The sequence below is a fragment of the Raphanus sativus genome, chromosome 2 (assembly GCF_000801105.2).
Source record: "Raphanus sativus cultivar WK10039 chromosome 2, ASM80110v3, whole genome shotgun sequence".
Taxonomy (NCBI): Eukaryota; Viridiplantae; Streptophyta; class Magnoliopsida; order Brassicales; family Brassicaceae; genus Raphanus; species Raphanus sativus.
In genome coordinates this window covers 15,020,823-15,044,580 of record NC_079512.1, presented here as the reverse complement: position 1 = coordinate 15,044,580, position 23,758 = coordinate 15,020,823, and the positions used below count along the sequence as shown (strand labels likewise).

Here is a 23,758-nt window from a genome sequence, read left to right as displayed (position 1 = left end):
TTAAAAATCTGCGGGTTGGCGGGTCAGCGGGGCGAGTTCGACCTGCAACTCAGCCTTAACCGAGCGTATACCGGATCAATTTTTAAATTACAATATATTTTGATCTAAATTCATACACAAATATGATTACAAAAATACAAATATAATCAGAAAAAAAAAACAAATATAAAAAATTAAATTTAAAATAAAAGAATATACCCGCCCTTTTAAGGGCGGGTCAAAATCTAGTAACCATATTAATACATGAACATTCAATACACCAACGGAAATTAAGCAAATATAATTCTCCCCATAATCATAATAGTATCTCCAAGTAACAATTTGATACCTTGGCAGATTCCTTTTTTTGTTTTTAAAAAATCGATAACTATATATTGACTTTTGATGTGAACCATTTAATCTTTGATATAACTTATCTTTCAATATTCACGAGGATCTATAACACATGTTTATTTGTATGTTATTAATATTATTATTAATATACACCTACTACATATCAATAAAATCTAAACTTTTGAACCTTGAAAAGATTAGCCTTTTAATGTAATTCGAAATTGTCAAACATATATCCAAATATATAGAAAAACAAATTTGATAAACGCATTTTGGGCGAATCATCTGTTAAAACAATATATATATATATATTACTTTAAAATTATTTTTTATAAAAAATATAATAATAAAATTTTGTTATCTAAGATAAGTTTAAAAAATATTAAAATCCCTTCAACTTTATAGTATTAAGTTAGCCAAACATATATCAAATAAATCTTAAGTCTCATCAATCCAACAAATGTAATTGTTATAAAATGTACATAAAATATATTGAGAGATAGTAGACTTGAGTGTTTGGGTCCTTCAAGTTTAAACATATGGACAAAACTAGATATTTTTAAAAAATGGTTTAGGTTCATATTGTTTTCTTTGGTGTCCGGGTCATCTTGGATCCATAATTTAAATACCTACAAAGTATATGTAATTTTTGGGTATGTATCGGGTTCGGATCAATTCCAGTATTGAGAACCGAACAAATCTGAAGTATCCGAAAATCTGAAACACTCAATATTCAAACAAATACCCAATTTTTTTATCCGAAATCTGATTTGATGGACCAAAAAATACCAAAATATTATCTGAATATCCAAAATATATTTTAAAGTTTTGAAATTTTACCTGAAATTTGAAAATTGAAATTATAACCAGAAACCCAAACCTGAAAGTTACAAGAATATCTAAAATATCCAAATATCCAAATATTCCCAATATAACTCTGGTATGACCCAGACCCAAATTGAGATCGGATGTCTGAAAAAATACCGGATATGTATTTTGTTTTATACCCAAACCCATTACCTATATTGTCTGGATCGATTACGATTGAGTTTTTTGGATCCAGATGAAATTCTCAGACTTAAGAAAGAGTTACAAAAATGTATATAAAAATCTCAAATAAACTAATTCTTAAATTATATAATTTTAAACAAATTCTCTGTTTCGATATAATATAGACTATGTAACATAATAATATACAATCCTAAAATACTATTTCATATCAAATTTTGTTTTTAATTAAAAAAATCCGTGCTTTTGAAGCGCGGATCAAAATCTCATAACGAATTTAAAACTAATATACCGAAAATGTTACATTTCGTTTTCTTTAGATTTAGTATAAATATATGGATGATCAACGAAACATAAAAATGATTCTAAACGGTTAAAATTATACTTGGATGAATATAAGACGTGAACATATTTTCTTGTAACTATACTTTTTCCAAATTCAAGTGTTCGTATATAGATAGCAATCTAAATGAAAGAGATTATGGGATAAAATACAGTAAATTGCTGAAAATGTTGGGAGTAAATAAGAGTAATGATAATAGTGGCACTGCCACACTGAAGAAATGTGATAATAATGATAGGGATACGGGTGGAGCTAAAATAATTGAATTACTAGATTAAGACCTGCGCCTTGCGCAGGGTGAATATATTTACAAAATTTTAGTTTTCATGTATTATTATTTTTCTCCATGACACAAAATCTGAAATTATAAAGTATTATAAATACTATATAGTATATATTTTGTGGTTTCCGTGACTATAGTTACTGTTATGCGACTAACATTGAAAATAAAAAAAATATGTTGAAAGTGTTATGTTTTAGAACAGTGACTTCAGTCAGTTTTGGAAAAAAATTGAGGTCCACACTATATAAGTTACGCATGTCATGTAAGTTATCTGCTGGTTCAGTAAAAATGAGACCCGTAATATTTCATCAAATACTCAAACTGAAACACTCAAAGTAAATAGCTGAACATATGTTAATTATCATACACTATATGTCGGGCAACAAAAGGAAAATATACACAACAAAAAAAAACACGACTGAAAAGGAAATTACTTGAACCAAAATGTGTCTTCCGAGTAAATTAAACATCAAAGGTAATAATCACCACATAAACCTGTTAAATCATGTCAGACTGTTTAACTTGGTTCTGGGGAACAATCCAAAATGTTAATATAACCATAGTTATTGTCTTGACCAACATATTGTAGTTAGAACTTAGGGGTGAGAGTGGCGAAAGAAAGATTTACAAAGAGGGGATGTATCAAGAATTTCACAGAGGGGATGTATTGTGCAACTTCTATGGCTGCCGATTCAGGTTAGAAACATACATTTTGTACTTTTGAAAAGCCAAAGATGATCTTCGTATAATTTCTATTATAAATAATTAAAAAGATATAATAAGCTAGATGGTGAGATAAGAGTAAAGAATTGCAGAATTTTAATATCTTTAGTGTTGGAGGGAGTATATAAAATGACAACAATTCAAGCTTGTTTATATAATATCCCCGAAGGAAACTAATAATAACTACGAAAAATGTATTGAATATAATCATATATAATTGCAAAGTGTGATATTATAGAAATTGCCTAAAGCATTCTACGCATTAACTTTTACCAAATTTACGCATTGACTTTAGTTCGTGACAGAACACCAAAATTTATATACATACGTCGTGATCAAATCTGGGAATGTTTTACGCGTTTCTCAACAATAAGAACTGGACTTTATTTATGATAAGAGATTTTAGTGAAATAACTGGCCAGAATGAAAAGGAAGGAAGAAGACAACGCTCTGATAGCTTATTTCTACATTTTAAGCAGAAGCTAAGGAATTGTGGGATGTTGGAGTTTTCATTTACGGGAATATGTTATCATGGATAAGGAAAATAGTAGGAAGAACAACTGTTAGATGCCCGCATAAACTGAACTGTTGGAAATGAGGATTGACATGAAAGTTTTCCTGATTATACTGTAAAGAATATGAGCCATTCTCACAAAACCAACGAAAAAATCGAAAAATTCAAATTTGACAAAAGGTTGCTGGATAATGAAAAACTAAGACAAGTCATTCTTTAGGGATGGAAATCTCCAGATCTTCCTCCCGATTGAAATATTGTGGATAATATTTTAAGTTGCCGAAAAGCTTTCAATCAGTGGAGGAGACAGAACAATTTAAACTCAGAAAAACTTGTGGATAATCTTAAAGAGAAGGTGGATGGTCTTTATTGAATAATTACGCTATGACTGAGGAAATAGTAGAAGTTTTGAAGGAACTATCTAATGATCTTAAGGCAAAGAAGAGGTTCTGGAAAAAAAGAGTAAAGTATTTTGGCTAAGAGAAGGCGATAGAAATACAAAATTCTTCCATGCATTGACAAAGCAACGACGAGTGAGGAATAAAATCATACAGCTTCTAGATGCAAATAGGAATGTTGTTGATGATGAGGAAAGACTGGTAGCCATTGTAGTAATTATTTTAGGCAAATATTTGAATCATCCAACCCAGAAGATAGAGAGGAAGCACTATCGAATGTATCCACAACAATTACTGAGTCAACTAATGATGATCTTACAGCTCCGGTCACTGAATGTGAGGTTAAATTAGCACTATTTACTATGCATCCAGAGAAGGCTCCAGGGCCATACGAGATGACAACAATGTTTATTAGAAATTATGGGACATTGTAAAGGAGGATTAACTATTATGGTTAATCAATTCGTTTTTGAAGGATCGATGGCAGCTAGAATAAATGATACAAATATTTGTTCATCCCAAAGATAATTAAGCCAAATGATAAGGGGGACGCGTGTTACACGAGCGTATCCCTCGGTATCCCACCTTCTCTCCGCTGATGATAACATTTTCTTCTTTAAGGCGGAGCCCGTGAATGTGAAGAAGTGATGAAAGTAGTCAGGAAATATGGACAAGCATTCGGCCAGTACATCAACTTTGAGAAATCTTTTTTACTCTTTGGTAAGAAGATCAGTGTAAATGTCAGACAGCAGATTAAAGATACACTTGGAATCCAGAACAAAGGTGGAACGGGGACATACATAGGAATTTGAAAAGATATTAGTGGATCCAAATGCAAACTCTTTGCTTTTCTTATGGACAAATTAATGAACAGAGTGAATGGTTAGATGAATAGATGGCTCTCAAAAGGAGGAAATGAAGTCTAGATCAAATATATCTTGCTAGCTCTTCCGATGTATGTTATGTCTAACTTCTTGATTTCGCTGGAGATATGTGAAAACCTCGCAAGTGTCATTGCACAGTTCTAGTTGAGCTCAAATCCGCCAAAGAAAAGAATTCACTGGGCAAAATGAGAAAATATATGTTTACTAAGAGAGGATGGCGGGATAGGTTTCCAGATGATCCATGAGTTCAATTTGGCTTTACTAGCAAAACAACTATGAAGATTAGTTCAATATCCTGATTCGTTAGTGTCTCATGTGTTGAGGGAAAGATGCTATATAATGAGTTTGCCTTTATGAACAATATTTGTAAGCTAGTATATCAGCTGCACGAGAATTACAGTTATTGGGAATCAAACAGAAGATACATTATAAATATGAGATCAAGGCGTGGGAGGATCCTTGGATCCCCACTACACCAGCTAGGCCAGCTCGTCCTGCTGCCCAAGTTTTGCACATAAACATGAGAGTTAGTGAACTTGTTAATCGAGAATCGAAGGAATCAGATGTTGGATTATAGGAGGATCATGTTTCTCCTATTGATATACCTCTCATAAAGAGTTTGGCCATAAGCTCTACTCATCGTCAGGATACTTTCTGCTGGAACTACACTTGAAATGACCGTTACACGGTTAAATCTGGATACTGGGTAACCCAGTATAACGAAGCTCCAAGCCTTTGTTTGGAAAATAAAATCACCTCTGAAGATTTGTCATCTTATTTGGCAATTGATAACATGACATGTGACTGTAACAAGAAACCTGAAATGTCGTAATATGAGATGTAATAATTACTGCCCAACATGCGAGGAACCAGAATAAACTGTTACTCATTATATATTTGAATGCCCCCAGATCTGCAAGTATGGTCCCTATCAGCAACACCATCAAGTCCATACATCTTGCCGTTACCAAGTATTTATGCTATATGTATTACCTCTTCTGGAGAAAGAACATCATTGTTGAACCAGAATTGGACATATATCCTTATTCCTAGCTAATCTGGTATATTTGGAAGCTCGGAATGATACTCTTTAGGGGGATAAACAAATATCCTATGGAGCTAGTCTGATATGCATACAATGAATGCCAAGCCTGGTTCAATGTAAATGAGATGATCACTTCCGCTCCACAAGAGCATAGTAGTGAGGAAATCCATGTCATAAGCCTGAATAATATGTGTATGTTAATGGTTCATGGACTTCAATGTGGATGAGTTTGGAAGGATTGTTTTGGAAAGATTCAGCTCATGGGAACGCGAAACTTAAGGAGGCGAGAGACTGCTTTACATTCGAAAGTATAAGCACTGTAATGGGCAATGGAGACCATGCTAGAACATTCGTCATGTCAGAGATTTAGAACATATTGTAAGGATCTTATCGCGATGATAAAGGAACTTCAAGTTTGACCAAGTTTTGCAACATGATTGGAGACTATAAAGACTCTACAGATTTTCTTTCCAGACTTCAAGATTTCTCATATCCCAATAGCACATAATGTAATTTTGAACTGTTTAGCTAAGATTGTGAGATCTTTTCATAGCGAGCTTTGTTACACTGGTTGTTTGATTCCAGTTTGGTTATCCAGACCATCTTAAGTTTGAGTAATAGAATAGCTGATCATTGTAAAAAAAAAACTCTAAAAAATAGATAAATATATATTAAAATTACAGTAAAGTTAATGACGACTTTGAAGTCTACATTGATTTGCAGCCTATATTTGTTTAGCAATCTGATCTCAAACTATTTGCATATATGTCTAGCTTCTGTTTTTTCTTCGCCTCTCAAAGTATTATTTTCATCATACTCATCATTCTCAATATATTATGTCTCTTCACCATTATTCTCGATATAAATGTTGTCAGAAAAAGAATCTTCAAAATTATACTAACATATAAAATTATGCAAACCCATCGTAGTGTTGCGTGGCGACATAACACCTATGAAATTCATTAAGAACCCTCCATTTGTTTTCCAAATTCCAAATGTATAACTGATAAATGATCGTAGCGATGCATGACACATATTATACATTTCTTTGCTGGTTCTAGGTGGTTGACCTGAAATGCCCTGGCCCCCATGGCTAATGGGCCACACATGCCCGTTCACTCGGCCCGTGGACCATATCTCGTCTGATGGGCGGTTCGTTAATTATTCAAAATGATCTAATTCATTGTTTACTGACCCTGAAATCACCACATGTCCTTTCCCTTGCTTTGGCCTCAATCGCATGGTATCACCAATCAATTCGCGATAGGTCACTCATCCTTTTACAACTCCAGCCCAACCACGCTTAACCTTAGAGTTCTAAACGGATGTGTGACGGAAAAGATAAGTCAATTTTGGTGATATAGGTAGCAAAATCAATTCTCTTAGCCTTTTCATACATCACAACTCGGGATGTTGTAATTCACCCCCTCTTAAAGAATGCAACGTCCTTGTTTTTCTCCACAAAAAGTCTCAAGACGCTTCTCGGGTCAGAACTAGGATGGCTAACCAAATCTAATACCACTTGTAATGCCCCAACCGCCCATGGCTAATGGGCCATCCACGTCCGCTTACTCGGCCTGTGGATCCCATCCCGCCTGAGGGGTGGTGCGTTGTAGATGGCTGTAAGTTCTTGGACTGTTCGTGGCCGTACATAATTTATAGCCATTCGCTCCATTGCTTTAAGAACATCATGAAACATTCACCAAATTGTCTCTTGCGGACGTCCAAACCTTAGTGTAGTATCTGGTGAGTATTGTTCTGTGCATAAATGATTAGAAATATTACAACACTCTCATCAGGATCTATGCGGCTCTATGATTTTAACCCATAATTTTCACGCAATATTCTACATTACGTGTGAAAGCCTCCAGACTCATTCTAATAGGTGTTTGACATATAATATCATTACAGTAAATTTGACCTTGTATAATAAGCCATCCTTTTCTCTTATCCGAACTTGTATATTGCTTACAAAAACATCTTGAATAATATTGCAACATAGGAGATATGCTTGTGTTCATGGCCTTTTCTTCTTAAAGTAAGATCAACTCCGCAATCTCTTCATCATTAATATTTTTGACTCTGTTTGAACCTAACTGAATAATTCGAAAGTCATAATAATTCATGTAGAAAGTAGAGTTAAAATTGAAAAAAAACATCTATTCACCAAGAAGATAAATGTTTTTAATTCACCAACAACACTAATTGTGTCCATCATTGCTCCTACTCTTACTAAAAAGTTAAATATTTCTGGAACATTCCCAGAACTTGATCCTGGAAACCTATGAGGGTTCATGTCAAGTTACCCTGAATCGAAGCTTCCAAAGTTATGAGAAGATTGAGAGCTATATCCTCTTGATGCTTGAGTAGGCAATATATTGCCAATGCCATCATAGTCATCTTCACTGATGTCATCTAATGAAAATCCATGATTTCCGACAGATCCCTCCACCATTAGAACCTCCTCCCACAGACTCTCTACCACCTGATTCACCAACAAAAGATCCACAAGAACGATAGGCAGAACCATCCAGTCTTACATGACCACTTCCACTTGTGCTACTCTACACTCGTAGATTAACAAGCTCACAAGGATTTTCATATCTATCAACTCCGGATAACCTCTCCAAGTGCCAAAATTTATTCTCTTTGCTTCTTAGTTTCATAAACCCGTCACTAATATCTTCATCGTTCATCAACAACTTGTTTGCTTCCCACCAAAATGTACTCATTGGCTCGACATGAAAAGAATCGAGTACGGAAAGTGAATCACCATATGTTGGTTTTGTATTATGACATGAGCACACAACATTTAGTAATTGTCCACGAGATTCTTCCATCCGTTGAAATCTTCCATCAATCTGAGCCTAAAAATTGGATATTCTTGTACGAGTACGTCGTGTTGATGATGTACTATAAACACCTGAAAATGACCTTCTAGTCGTGAAATTCTTGGTGCCTCTTCATCAGATGCACTTAAATTAAGGTTGACATAAGTGTACAAGGTTCGCCATATTTCAGTTCCTCCTAAATGAATATCATCATTGGTTGTTTTGTCACTTTTTGTATGCTGGAAATGAACGCCAAACATATATGGTGAATAATGATCATCTTGTTCCAAGTTTTTTACCATATATTCAGTAATGTAAATCTTTAAATGGAGGAGGATTGTTTTGCAAAACAGTTATATATTTGCAATTGCATGGAGTAACTTGAAAAATCGACTCATAGATCATATAATTAATATTTTATATATATATATATTTAGCTATATATAGTTACAAATGATAAGTTTTTAAATGAAAATTGAAAAACTTAAAACTATAAAATTACTGTTCATCGATCCTCCCATCATGATATTAATATATTAATTTTTTCCATTGACTGATCAATATCTACTCATGTATGCCGGTTTATTATGTTGTTTTACTGTTGCAACCTTCTTAAATAAACAACTTTGTCTTTCATCTTCGGCTTCTATTTAACTGTCCAGTTCGTTCCTGAAAATTCTCTTCTATTATTTTTTTTCCGAGGACCCGATGCTAGTCTAATTGTATAGTCTTCCGGTTCTAACTCATGATTATTAGTTCAATCAGAATTCTTTTAGTTTAGACGTCCATTTATGCTAAATAATTTAAAATAAAATTTAATATTAAATATAACGATTTTTTTTTAAAAAATGAACTTACATTATTTGTTGGAACATCACCACTTGTTACTTCTCCAATATTTGATGATCTTCCATACACACTCCTCGAACGTTTAACACAAGTCAATGATCCAGCACGAGCACTGCCTCTACAACTATTAAACGTGCGATTTGCGATATATTATTAATCTGTAATAGTAAATACAGATGAATAATAGTTTTCAAAATAAAGATTTGAGATCTATTATTCATCTATAAAATTTACAAAATGAATAATAGTTTTTAAAAATAACAAAGAAGATGAACATAATTATATATTCATTTTGTAAATTTGACCTTTTTTATTTATTACAAAAAACGACTATATGTATATTGTATACTATTGTGGCGTATTTAATATTTTTAAAAACAAAGTTGATAAAACACAATAAAAATTTTATAAATGATTTGACTTTTATTTTTTAATAATTAAAATTCAAAAATATATTTATTTATTAACTCTTCAAACATATGTAGTTTTAGTAAATTTACATTATATACATTACAAATTATATAGAATTTTTCATATTACATTTATATCAATTATGAATGCATAACTAAATACTTGTTTTCATATACACAAATATGATATATTTAATTAAAATTAAAGATTCAATATATATATATATAAATATAAATAAAAACTAGAGATTGACCCGTCCGTACGGGTTTTTTTTATAAATTGATATTTTGTTTTTTCATAATTAGTGCTATATATTTTATATGTGCCATCATATAATTAATTGTATAAGTATTTAAATATTTTTAGATTTCTATACATCAAAATCGAATCTGAATCAAATAGGGTAATATGGTTGCTTTGGTTATTTGGCTATTTTATTTTTACTTTGAATTAGAAATACCCCTACTGAATGAGTTAATATGATTACTTTTGGTACAAATATCAGCACTAGTTTCAGATGCATTAGTTTCTGGATATTTTTAAGTTTTTATACATCAAAATTGAATTCATCCGGACTTACGAAGATCTAAATTTGAAACCTATATGAAAATTTATAATATCCGAACGAAGTTTAATTTCAAAATAAAATAAAAATCTGGTAGCCGAAAGAAATAATTCGTAGGTGAACATGTACCTTAATGTCTACTAGATTTTGACTCGCGCTTTCAAAGCGCGGGATTGTCTATTTTAAAATTATATTTTTGACATATTATATTTATATCATTTTAGTAAGTGTTTTTATGTTATATATGTAGTAGTTGTTTTATATAATTAGGATGATAAGTATTGATATATAAATGTAATAATATCTAATCTGATTGTAATTAATAATATATATATATATATATATATATATATATATATATATATATATGTATTTATAATTGAGAAGTTTTGAAAGAGTTCAAATATTAATTGGTTTCATTTTTTATATATTATCAGATAAATTTTACTATCACAACTAATAAACTAATATATATGATTTTATAAATTTGTAATAATTAATAACTTTATATGTAATTTTTAAATTATAGATATATAATGTGTTTTGTATAGTTTTGTATTTCTTGTTTACTTTTTTTTGGGTGATCATTATGTATATGTTTAGGTAGTAGTAGATGATTTGTGTTAATTATGTATATTTTTAAAGTGTAATTAGTATCATATTCTCAGATTTGTTTAATGGGATTTTGAAATTAATTTTCAATCTTATTAGTTCTAATGGAAATATGAATTAAGACTTTTTGCATATATAACTGGGCTTAGCACACAATATAAGATGGCCCAAAATATTTATAAATTTTTCTTATGTTTAATTAAAAAGACAAAAAAGTGAATGGTCACTATTATTTTTAAAAAAATCAAATAGTGCAAGAAAGTTAAAAAATCTGCCGACACTTTATTTTTCTCTGACACTTCTCTCGGATTTAGAAAAACAATCGATTGTTGAAGAGAAAAAAAAAGAAAAGCAATCGACATCCATTCATCCCACAGAATCAAAAGGAGTAATCGCATGTGTTGTTCATCTCTGTGGGTTATAAAAAGGTAATTATCCAAATATTTTCTTCGATCCGAGACATGCATGTAAAGTTTTTAAAACTCAATGCAAGTAATCTGTTTTAGTTAAATCTGTTGCTTATTCTTCTCTTCTTTTTTTTGACTACCAAAGCCAAAGAGACAAAGCCAAAGAGACGCTTCAAAAGTCGATAGATCTACGGAGAATTTCACCATACCCTATATCTGTAAGTCATATTCTCAAACGCTTTCCTCTTGTATTTCTTCCAACACTAACATAAATATCAAAATTTAAAAAAAAAGAAATTTTAATTGTTTTTCATGTCAGAGCCGTAGTGAAAATCTTGAGAAGAAAGATGAATTTGAGATGGTTGTTGATTTTTCCTTTTCAGATCTCTTTGAGAAAGTGATAAGAAGCGTTGAAAGACAACCAAATGGTAATTAGAATATCACGAGTTCTTATTCGTAGTACCACTCATATCTGAGATTTTTAAAAAGCAGATATCGAATGGTAACGTTTGTTTGATTTCAGATTTCGAAGATTCATCCCTTAATTTGCGCTTTCATTAGAATAAATACAGAATAGATCATTTACATATTTACTCTGAAAAAGATTACTATTTGTGATAAATGTTTTTTTGTATTTAACCTAAACATTTTTTTCCAGGATAGATATATTCCTGAAGAATAAATTACCAATTCCAGAAAAAAAGACTACGGATTTCATTCTTCTATGAAAGAAAACATGACTTTAATATAAAAGATAAGTTCTTTTCAGAAACTTAGTATTTTTTTACATTAAATATAATGTAAAATGGAAACAGGTTAGTATTGATAGCAAAAACTTACAGTATCAAATCTAAAATGACTTTTTTTGTTTACCAATTAATTTGTTTTCATCAAGAGTTCCAGAAAAAACAGTTTCAAAGTCGGTCAAAGTAAGATACAACTCATCATTCATGTGATTGGATCGAGTAATGGCTGTACTGTAATTAAAAACCATCTTGTATGGCCTGTTGATCGAAAAGCTCCTATTGCAGGTCTTAACTTGGAAATTCCGGATGTTGCGCCATACTCCAACCGAAAGAAGCCTCCCTTTACTCTCAATGTAAGTCATTTTACATATTGCATGAATCTTATCATGCTTGTACAATAAACAAAGCAGATTGAAAAATTTAAGAACACAGTAGAACTTTTAAATAAGAATACATATTTCAAAACCATAAATATTTAGTTAGGATTGCTTACATTCTCTATCAGCCAAGATGAATTCCGTGGTTTCACCTGATTGTTGAATGTTTTGGATCCAAGAGTGTAGAACCTTGACATGAACTAATTTAATAGTGCGTCTCGAATGGCCACTTTTTCAGAAAATGAACTCGATTTTTGGATTTACTTTTCTGTAGCCATTTCCGTGTTTGACGGTGAGGGTTAGGAAGAGGAGACTGGTATATATAATAGGAATATGTCGAAGGGATAGGTATTTAGGTTTGCCGTGTAACTTGTCGCATACTCTAGATCGTATCTCACGGGATTTTATGGTATTGATTTCGATATTAATAACTGTTAATATTAGGAAGGTTGAGTTAACAATTTCAAATCCAAAGATATTTTTTGGGTATTGCACAAGCAATATGAGTAGATGTAATTCTTGATGCCGTGATTCTAGCCAGATCATATAATATTCTCTCTCTATATTTTGGGTAACAATATAATTTTTTTGATTTATAATAGGAAGAGGAATTAATGACTGAGTTAAAGAATATACCGCAATATATAGATTTGGTATAACGAAATTTATGGGATGATTCGTTAAATTTGGTAAATTATTGTTCAAATAGAAATGGTATAAATTTATTGGTTGTTTTAATAGTATAGATTAGAGTTTTAAATAAATACTAGATGATAACCCGCGCCTTGCGCGGAGTAAACTTTTTTTAAATATGTTGTACCTAAATATTTTAAATAATACATATTTTATTATCAATATTTTTTTTACATTTGATTAGGGATCGTATGCGGGTAGGTATCATTTGGTTTGGTTAGTTCCGGTTTAGATCTTTGCAAATTTGGTTCGAATCTTTATATGTTCGGTTTGGGTTTAGATTCAGATAACTCATTTAATTTTTAAAAACTTAAAGTTCATATATACTTTAAATTTCTCAAAACATAAAAATAAAAATAATATGTTACATATAAATTTGAATAATGAATGTATACCAAAGTACTTGAACTTAACATAAAAATTGGTTTAACTTAAATAATTTGATAGAAAATGAATAGATATTTTCAGTATTTTGGTATTTTGAGTAATGTTTAGTTATTTTAAATATATTATTTTTACTATTTTTATATATTTCTAAGTATTTTGGATAATTTAAAAGCATCTTAAGTATTTTGTGTATTTCTTTTGGATATTAATTTTTTTTTAAAAAATAATATATTTAAGTATAAAATCTGGTTCGAATATACTCAGATATCCGAAATATTTTGGTCCAGATCGGGTTTGGTTCTGGTTTTTTGAATACCAAAATTTTAAACATGTTCAAATATCTAACCAATTTGATTAAAGTTTTGTACTATTTTCTGGATTGGACTTGGTTCGGTTATTTGGATTCAGATTTTATTCCCAACCATATATTTTTTATTGTAACCAAATTTCAAATGAAAATGACGATGGTTCATACTGATTTTGGGTATGCAACAATTTTTAAACCAAAACGCTTTCTATTGTGTACGTGATTTATTTAGTTAATTATTAAAAAATGTTCAAGGCTCATTAAAATCGATAGGCTGAACTGAAAAGAAACTACCATTGATCACAAAATTTTCAATGTGAGGCTTGTACTATTTTTAGTAAATTATAGTCGTTTTAAAAAATTCGAAATACAACATATAAGAAAAAATATTTTTTTTATTATATGCTTAATGTGATTGTTTAATTTCTTTTAACAAATAAAATTAAACGAAAAGTATAGAGGATAAAAAAATTATTATCAAATCTTTATTATTCATAATCATTAATGGTGATATATATGTCAATCATAATAGGAAGTTTCGTAGTTTTTATTTAAGGAAAGAATAGAAAATATTCTTTTGTATATTAATAATTAATTTAAAAGTTATTTAATAAAAACTATAATATATGTGTAGATGGACCAACCTATTTCTCTAACAATTCTGAGAATAATTCTCATGATGACACGTGGCTACCAAACAATGTTGCAATGCTCCAAGATTAATATATATGGGATTCTAATATAAAATTCGAAATATACCATAATTATTTGTATAGGGCATTGAAACAAAATAAGATGATTAAATATATATTTTTATTTTTTATTTTTTATTTTTTTTTGTTTGATTAAAGTATCTACCAAAATATATGTAGGTGTTATATTCATCTTGGTCATTGTTTTCATTTCAGGTTTTAGGGTTTGAGAAAAAGAGAAGTTCAGTTATATGGGGTTTCTTGGTATAATGTTTGATCAACACATGATATCGATGGGCTGACCATTAATTTATGTTTTGGAAGTTAAAAGTAAACTAGATCTTGACCCGTGCGACCGCACGGATATTAATTTTCACTTTTAGTTTTTATTTATTTATACAGAATAATTATAATAGTTGATCGTTTTATATTGACTAAGTTAGGGGTGAATATTTGGGTACCTATTCGAATTCGATTAAAATCTATCCGGGTTTGAGATTTTTCGAGTTTAAAGATTATAGCTCTATTCGTGTATTTATAAATTTTGGTTCCGGTTTGATTCGGATCTTTGCGGGTTTGATAACCCGCTTAAACTATTTTAAATTTTCAAAATTTATATATCTTTAAATATCCCTAAATCTAAAAATAAAAATAATATAACATGTAAATTTGAGTAATGTAAGCCAAAGTACCTAAATTAAAAATTTAAAATAGGTTTAATTTGAATATTTGGATGGAGAATAAATATATATTTTAAGTATTTTTGGTGTTTTGATTATTGTTTATCTACTTTAGATGTTTACTTTTGACTATTTTTTATATTTCAAATATTTTAAACAACTTTAAAATAGCTTATATCTTGGATATTAACTCTAACAATAGCTAACATATTGAAGTATATAAATATGATTTAAATACATTTGAATATCCGAAATATTTCGTTTGGATCAGGTTTGGTTATGGTTCTTTAGATACCAAAATGGTAAATCCGTTGGATATTATCTAGTTTCTGTTCAAATTAGGTAATATTTTTTTTCGTTCATATTCGTTAAATGAAAACTTTATATTATAATTTATATGCATTGTTTGTCCAATAAAAATATTTGACATTGATTTAATGGAGAAGTTAATGAAGTGTATTTAATTCAAATTTAATTTTGGAAAACACATTAATCTAAGTAGAAAAGACAAAACATTAAAATATGAAGTATTATTTAATTGTGTATTTAATTTTGGAAAACTCATTAACTGAAGTGAAAAAGACAAGCATAAAAATAGGAAGCTTAATTAATACTACAGTGGCATGAAGCGTAAATAAAAGTGAAAACTAATGGTATTTTTAAATGTGTACTTCTCTTTTAATAAGATATAGATGGAGAAGTTAATGAAGTGTATTTAATTCAAATTTAATTTTGGAAAACACATTAATCTAAGTGGAAAAGACAAAACATTAAAATAGGAAGTATTATTTAATTGTGTATTTAATTTTGGAAAACTCATTAACTGAAGTGAAAAGACAAGCATAAAAATAGGAAGCTTAATTAATACTACAGTGGCATGAAGCGTAAATAAAAGTGAAAACTAATTGTATTTTTAAATGTGTACTTCTCTTTTAATAAGATAGATGGACTTACAGATTTTGTGAGAGATGGGCTTGTTATATTTGAAAGGCTGGATGTAAAAGAGTTGTCGATTTTCTTTAAAAAAAAAGCGAATGGCATAGACATGTAATTAACTTGAAAAGGCAGTGGCAAAAAGCTATTAGGTATTTTACTTTAATAATATAGATGTATAACTGATTATGTAAACAAATTAAAAAAAAATTGATTAACTATTTTGAATTCTTGTCTCAACTAAAACAATTTTATCCAAACATATCGAATTATCCTGGTTAATATGTAAAATAAATTCTGTCAAAATAATATTAGTAAAAATATTAATGAAGTAGTTAAAAAGAGTGAGAAAAAGAATGCTAAAGATAAAATAAAATAACTGGAAATAAATGATATTGATTTATTTAGAAAAGAGTAATTAATAAAGTACTTAAGGTAAGAAAAATATGTAACAGATTTGTTGAAAATATGATTATTTCTATTTGTACTTATGACCGCCACATTGCGCCGAATGAATATTATAAATAAAAATTATTTTACATATTATTATCTATTTTGTATTTATTTACGTATTATGAAACGATAAATATATTGAATATTGAGAAGCGGGTAAATATTATGTATATAATTAAACTGGAGTAAACACATAAATCTAAGTAAATAAATCAAAGCAATCATTTTATATATTTTATATTGTATATAATAAATTTAAATGATATTGATATAGATTTATAGTATATCTTAATATGAATATTTAACTGAAGCTTCCAAGTTTCCACTCAACATTTGTAGATTTGATGTAACAAAAAAATTAAACCATTAATCACAAAATTTTCAAACTAAGGTTTTTAATAATTGTAGTAATGTATAATTTTTTTTAAAAAATTCAATGAAAATTTCAAAATTAAAATATTCAGGTCTCAATATCGTTTCAATGAAAATTTCAAATAACATATTTATGTATTTATATATGGTATATAGTTTAATTTAAATATATATATATATATATAATCTGAATATCTATTAATAATACTCCATATGATTTTATTATTATTTGAATCTTTTTATAACAAAAAAGTAAAAGCATTGTTCACAAAATTTTATCGTAAGATTTTTATAGTTTTAATAATTTGTAGTCGATGTAAAAAATTAAAAATATAATTTATTTTTAATTTGATTTTGTTAAATAATAAAAATTAAAAAATGATGGAGGATACAAAAACTGTTAACAAATCTTTTTTGTTCAAAATTATATTATCATATATATGAAAATCATATTAGATAATTCTGTAAAAAGGAAAGAAAAAATAATTTTTTTTTATGCACTACTAATCAAAATTGATAGTTAATTTAATAAAAATGTAATATATATATTTAGATAGAACCATTTATTTTTTTAAAGATTATGAAAATCATCTAAGCGATGTCACATGTGACGTGTGGTTTACCAATACTCCGGTTTAGAGGTTAAGCCGATAGAAGAGAACAGCTTGGTACGAGCCGACGACACCAAGCCAACGCCGTCGGGGAGAAAAGTCCTCGTCTTCTCTCTCTCTCTCTATCGCACTTCTGCAAATGGTTCCGTTCTTTGTTTCGAGCTGAAACTCGGCACTGGAGCCTCAAACGGGAAACATTTTTTCTTCCAGTTGAATCGGATCCGTAATCGATGGAGGAAGAGAAAGGTGCTGTTGTTGCGCAGAGCTTAATCGATGTAGTGAACGAGATTTCGTCAGTTTCCGAGTACCGTACAACGGTGAAGAAGCTCTGCAGTAATCTTGCGAGGAGGTTGAAGCTGCTTGTTCCGATGTTCGAGGAGATCAGGGAGAGTAACGAGCCGATCGATGAAGATACGTTGAAGACGTTGGTCTCCTTGAAGGAAGCCATGTCCTCCGCCAAGGATTATCTCAAATTCTGCAGCCAAGGGAGCAAGATTTATCTGGTTCGTCTCTATTATTGGTATCTACTTGATTAGATCTGTGCTGAGAGACTTCATGTTTCTGATTTATGGAAGTTGTGGAAGCTTTAATGCTCTAATCACGTTCAATTGATATGAGAGATGTTCTTGTTCTACTTTTGTAGGTCATGGAGAGGGAACAAGTGACAAGTAAATTGATGGAGGTTTCAGTTCAGTTAGAGCAATCTTTGAGCAAGATTCCGTATGAGGATCTTGACATCTCTGATGAAGTTAGAGAACAAGTAAGTAGTATAACAAGATATTCAGCGTATATGTGCACATTTTCATGGCGTTTTTGTTTGTTTTGCAGGTTGAGTTAGTTCTCAGCCAGTTTCGCCGAGCCAAAGGAAGAGTAGATGCATCAGACGATGAGCTATATGAAGATCTTCACTCACTGTGCATCAGAAGCAGTGATTTAGATGACTATCAGCCTACCCTGCAGCGGGTTGCTAAGAAGTTACATTTGATGGAGATTCCTGATCTAGCTCAAGAATCAGTGGCTCTGCACGAGATGGTTGCTTCAAGCGGTGGTGGAGATGGTGGTGAAAGCATTGAGGAGATGGCAATGGTACTCAAGCTGATTAAGGATTTTGTGCAGATGGAGACTGACAATAGTGAGGACCAGAATGCTGGAGCAAACTCAAGTAGCAATGGACAGACTTCTACGAGTCAGAAGATACCAGTGATTCCTGATGATTTCCGCTGTCCAATATCTCTGGAAATGATGAGAGATCCAGTTATCGTTTCTACAGGGCAGGTAAAAGATGCAGTTTCTTCAAAGTTCTATAATCTTTCCAGATTTAATTATTGAAGCATGTTCTCCTCTGTGTATAATATAGACCTACGAACGCACCTGCATTGAGAAGTGGATAGAAGCTGGGCATTCGACATGTCCAAAAACACAGCAGGCGCTAACAAGCACAACGCTCACACCCAACTACGTTCTCCGCAGTCTGATAGCTCAGTGGTGTGAGGCCAATGATATTGAGCCTCCAAAACCTCCTAGCAGTTTAAGGCCCAGGAAACTATCATCCTTTTCTTCCCCAGCAGAAGCAAACAAGATCGAAGATCTTATGTGGAGACTGGCTTACGGAAACCCTGAGGACCAACGATCTGCAGCTGGAGAAATCCGCCTCCTTGCAAAACGAAATGCAGACAACCGTGTGGCCATTGCCGAAGCTGGGGCCATACCTCTCCTCGTCGGCCTCCTCGCAACTCCTGATTCTCGTATCCAAGAACATTCAGTAACAGCTCTTCTAAACCTCTCCATATGTGAGAACAACAAAGGAGCCATTGTCTCTGCTGGAGCTATCCCTGGTATAGTTCAAGTGCTCAAGAAAGGAAGCATGGAGGCTAGAGAGAATGCAGCGGCTACGCTTTTCAGTCTCTCCGTGATTGACGAGAACAAGGTGACTATTGGTTCCTTGGGAGCAATCCCACCGCTCGTTGTACTGCTTAATGAAGGTACACAAAGAGGCAAGAAAGATGCGGCTACTGCACTTTTCAACCTCTGCATATATCAAGGAAACAAAGGGAAGGCCATACGCGCAGGCGTGATTCCCACCTTGACAAGACTCTTAACAGAGCCAGGAAGCGGAATGGTCGACGAGGCGCTTGCCATTCTGGCGATTCTCTCTAGCCATCCCGAAGGGAAAGCAATCATAGGATCATCCGACGCAGTCCCGAGTCTTGTGGAGTTTATCAGAACTGGATCTCCTAGAAACAGAGAGAACGCAGCTGCGGTTCTAGTCCACCTCTGTTCTAGTGACTCACAACATCTGGTCGAAGCACAGAAACTCGGTCTTATGGGTCCATTGATAGATTTAGCTGGAAACGGGACAGATAGAGGGAAAAGAAAAGCAGCTCAATTGCTTGAACGTATAAGCCGGCTAGCTGAACAGCAGAAGGAGACGGCAGCACGGGCAGAAGACAAAGAAGAAGCTGAACCAACACCTTCAGCATCCACCGCAGAAGCTGCTGATACTTAAACGACTTGTTTTGGCTTTGGTCCGTATGGTCTTTTATTATTCCCACTTTTCTTTTCTTGTCTCCTACTCGGTCTTCCTTCGAGCTAGGCTCCAATGTAGACGGCAAAAGCAGCCTATGGCCTCCTTGTCCGACATGTTTTAACTTATGGTGTCACCTTTGCAAGGACGGAGCAATCCGGTCCTGAGGAGAGTAGCAAATATGCATACATACACGTCAACTTGTATCATTGCAACACTTCCAATGTTTGTAATCATTTCACCAGATTTTATTTATTTTAATACAGAAATGGGAATTTAAACATTAAACCGATCTAACATTTTCAAAGATATAGCTCTTTAATCAAAGATTATATTTTATGGTCTTTGAGAAGGGACGTGCCTGGGCATAATCTTCCTGTACATACGCATAGACACAAGATTCTATTTTTTTCTTGAACATATGCACAACATTTTTATAGAGCCGACATATTTTTTTCGTCAACATTTTAATTTTATTAAAACATCTAAGTGACTACATATTGTTTGGCACTCTGCCTTGCATTTTTAGCTAATACATCCACACTGTTAACTAACGATCGAGATACATGATGAAAGGTAAAATTACAAGCCTTTGTGATGCAGAGAGATATTTAGATATATTCTCAATATCTTAATTATCTAGTTTATTATTTGTTTTGATATTTATTTTAATTAGTTATAATTATCTTAAGGATTTTAATAGTTATTAGGTTATTTGGTTTTCATATAAATAGGCATAGAGTTGTATTCAGATTATTGATATTGATATTTTATAAAGAGAGGTTTGAAACCCTTTTATTTCCTTGTTACGGCTAGAACTCGAGAGTTCTCAACGAATCAAGAAGACTTTGATCCTAGGTATTCTCAGACTAAATAGGATTCATTGTGTTATCGTAGCTTGCGCTGCATCAGTTTGGTATCAGAGCAAAGTGTTTTGATTTCTTAATCAAAATTCGATTCTGGAATCATGGAGAATTTATTTCTCGAAAGTGAAGAGATCGGTTACATAGATATTATTGGTGATCCAGTTTATGATATCTACGAGCAAGATAACATGAACTTCATCAACTATCAATTACCAAAGGACGTGATTATGAATCAAAGTCAAACCGTGATATCAAGAGAAGACGTCCACGGTGGCAGCCACTTCAACCCTATTCAATTCTTTTGTTTTTCTACGGAAGATACGAAGATTAAAGTTGTAGTGCAAAAGAATTATATTCTTTTATTTGAAGGATATGATCGACAGAAAATTAGAGGAAGAGACAATTATGTTTGTTATCGACAAGACTTTGGGATTGAAGACCACGGTTAAGATTCGAGGACGAATCTTCTCCAACTCGGAGAGAATGATGCAGAGAGATATTTAGATATATTCTCAATATCTTAATTATCTAGTTTATTATTTGTTTTGATATTTATTTTAATTAGTTATAATTATCTTAAGGATTTTAATAGTTATTAGGTTATTTGGTTTTCATATAAATAGGCATAGAGTTGTATTCAGATTATTGATATTGATATTTTATAAAGAGAGGTTTGAAACCCTTTTATTTCCTTGTTACGGCTAGAACTCGAGAGTTCTCAACGAATCAAGAAGACTTTGATCCTAGGTATTCTCAGACTAAATAGGATTCATTGTGTTATCGTAGCTTGCGCTGCATCACTTTGCCATAACTTAAATGTCTCTTACCATGGAGGAAGCCTCAGTGGTACGAGCAGTTTTGATGGTTTCTTCAGCTAAGCACTGATTTAACTCATCTACAAGCTGTTTACAGTCACTTATAAAAGCAACATGCTCATACCTCAGTTTCCATAGTTGCTGTGCAGCCATAAGCATCGCTGTTGCTTCAGCCTCTAATGAAGAGTTTGTGGGTTTGATTGAGGAAGATCCTTGGAGTTTTTGGGTACCTTCTATGCTGTATAAGGACCACCCAATTCCTCCTAAATCTTTCTCATTTATCCATGAAGCATCTGTGAGGCAGTAAAAGGCTGTCTTTGTGGGATTCCTTCTTGTATATTCACAGCCTGCTGTTTATACTGCCTATACTGCCTGGTGTTTTGATCAATCTGATTTGATTTTTGGGTTGCTTCTTTCCATTGGTCATGTTCTCTAATAGCTCCGTGAATAGCCTGCAGTATATGTGGCCTTTTTTGTTGGAACAAGATACTATTCCTCATTTTCCATATTCTCCAACCAAGAAAAAAATTTAGCAACCCTTGTTGATCTTGCTTTACAGTGTTTATTAAACTAGTAAAGTACTGTATGAAAGAGATTGAGGCATCATCAAGTACCTTGAAGGGAGTAGGAGCCATCGCCCATATTTCTTTTGAGACTCTTCAATTAAAACATCATGTGCGTAAGTGTTTCCAGATTCTCCCCACATGTTTGGCAGATTTGATCAACCTTCATTCCTCTTCTCTTAATATTTTCTGCAACAGGCAGACTATTATGTACAGCTCTCCACGAAAATGTTTTAATTTTTGGGGAAATATCTAATTTCCATAAGGCAGAGCAGCAATTCTTAACTTCATCAGGAATCTTTGTATCATGCTGATCCTGTGCAAGCCCCTGCTCTGATATTAGCCTTTGAAGGTGATATCCAGACTTGACACTATAATCTCCTTCTTTGGTTCACGGCCATATGATTTTATCAGGATGCTTTAATAAACTTGATAGTATGTGAAGTATATGTTCAACATCATCTTCATTGAACAAGCTCCTGATTGGATGGACATTCTAGTCTTTTGTATGATCTACAAAAAGCTCACAAACTCGGAGCTCAGTGTTAGTTGTTGAATCTGCTCCTGCAGGAGTAGTAGCAGGCTTTGATCTAATCCAATTATCTTTCCATACTCTAATCTTTTCCCCATTCACCACTATCCATTTTAGCCCTTTCCTGAGGAGATCCTGAGTCTGAATTATACTTCGCCATCCATAACTAGAAGTAGAATAACTTTTTGCCTCTAGGAAATCAGATTGGCGATAGTAATTATCTTTAAAAGCTCTAGCCAACAAAGACTGTGGATTTTTTATTAAACGCCATCTTTGTTTAGCTAAGAGGGCTATGTTAAAGTCTTCTAAATCTCTGATTCCTAATCCTCCTCCTATTTTGGATTTTGTAATCTTATCCCAACTTATCCAAGCAATTTTATGCTTGTCCTTATGAGAGGACCACCAAAAATTTCGAATACATGATGTGATTTCCTTCAGCAGGCCTTTTGGGAGCATGTAACATGACATTGCATAAGTGGGTAAAGCAGTGATGACAGCCTTTAGAAGTACTTCTTTCCCTGCTTGGGAAAGAAAACGATTGTACCAACTGTCCATTCTATTTATGATTCTCATCTTAATGTACTCAAAAGCATCCTTCTTCCTCCTCCTTATCTTTTCTGGTAAACCTAGGTACCTTCCAAAGCTTCCTAACTTATCAATTCCTATTGTAGTCATTAAAGTTTGTTGATCAGTTAGGGGAATACCTTTTGGAAAAGTTATGGCAGATTTGCCATAGTTGATTTCTTGTCCTGATGCTCTCTGGTAGATGCTAAGGATATCCTTCAATGCTTTACATTCTTCAACCGTTGCTCTGAAAAAGACCAGAGAATCATCAGCCAAAAACAAGTGAGATATGGCTGGTCCACCTCTGGAGGCTTTGTATCCATGCAGTTTCTTCTCCTGAATAGCTTTCTTGATCAGGAGAGAGTAATTCACTTATAAGGGTAATTTGAGTGAAATCACTCCGCTCTCACATGGTTCTCAAGAATACTAGCAAAATC

The 23,758-nt window shown here is 32.2% G+C and overlaps 1 protein-coding gene across 1 annotated transcript; it reads left to right on the top strand.

Moving 5' to 3' along the window:
* The first annotated feature begins 17,511 nt into the window (after window positions 1-17,511).
* Window positions 17,512-20,269, top strand: LOC108842881 (U-box domain-containing protein 13). The gene is made up of 4 exons (XM_018615927.2): window positions 17,512-17,960; window positions 18,101-18,217; window positions 18,286-18,732; window positions 18,815-20,269. The coding sequence occupies exons 1-4, from the start codon at window positions 17,688-17,690 to the stop codon at window positions 19,961-19,963; spliced, it is 1,986 nt and encodes a 661-aa protein (XP_018471429.2). The 5' UTR covers window positions 17,512-17,687; the 3' UTR covers window positions 19,964-20,269.
* Window positions 20,270-23,758: the final 3,489 nt, after the last annotated feature.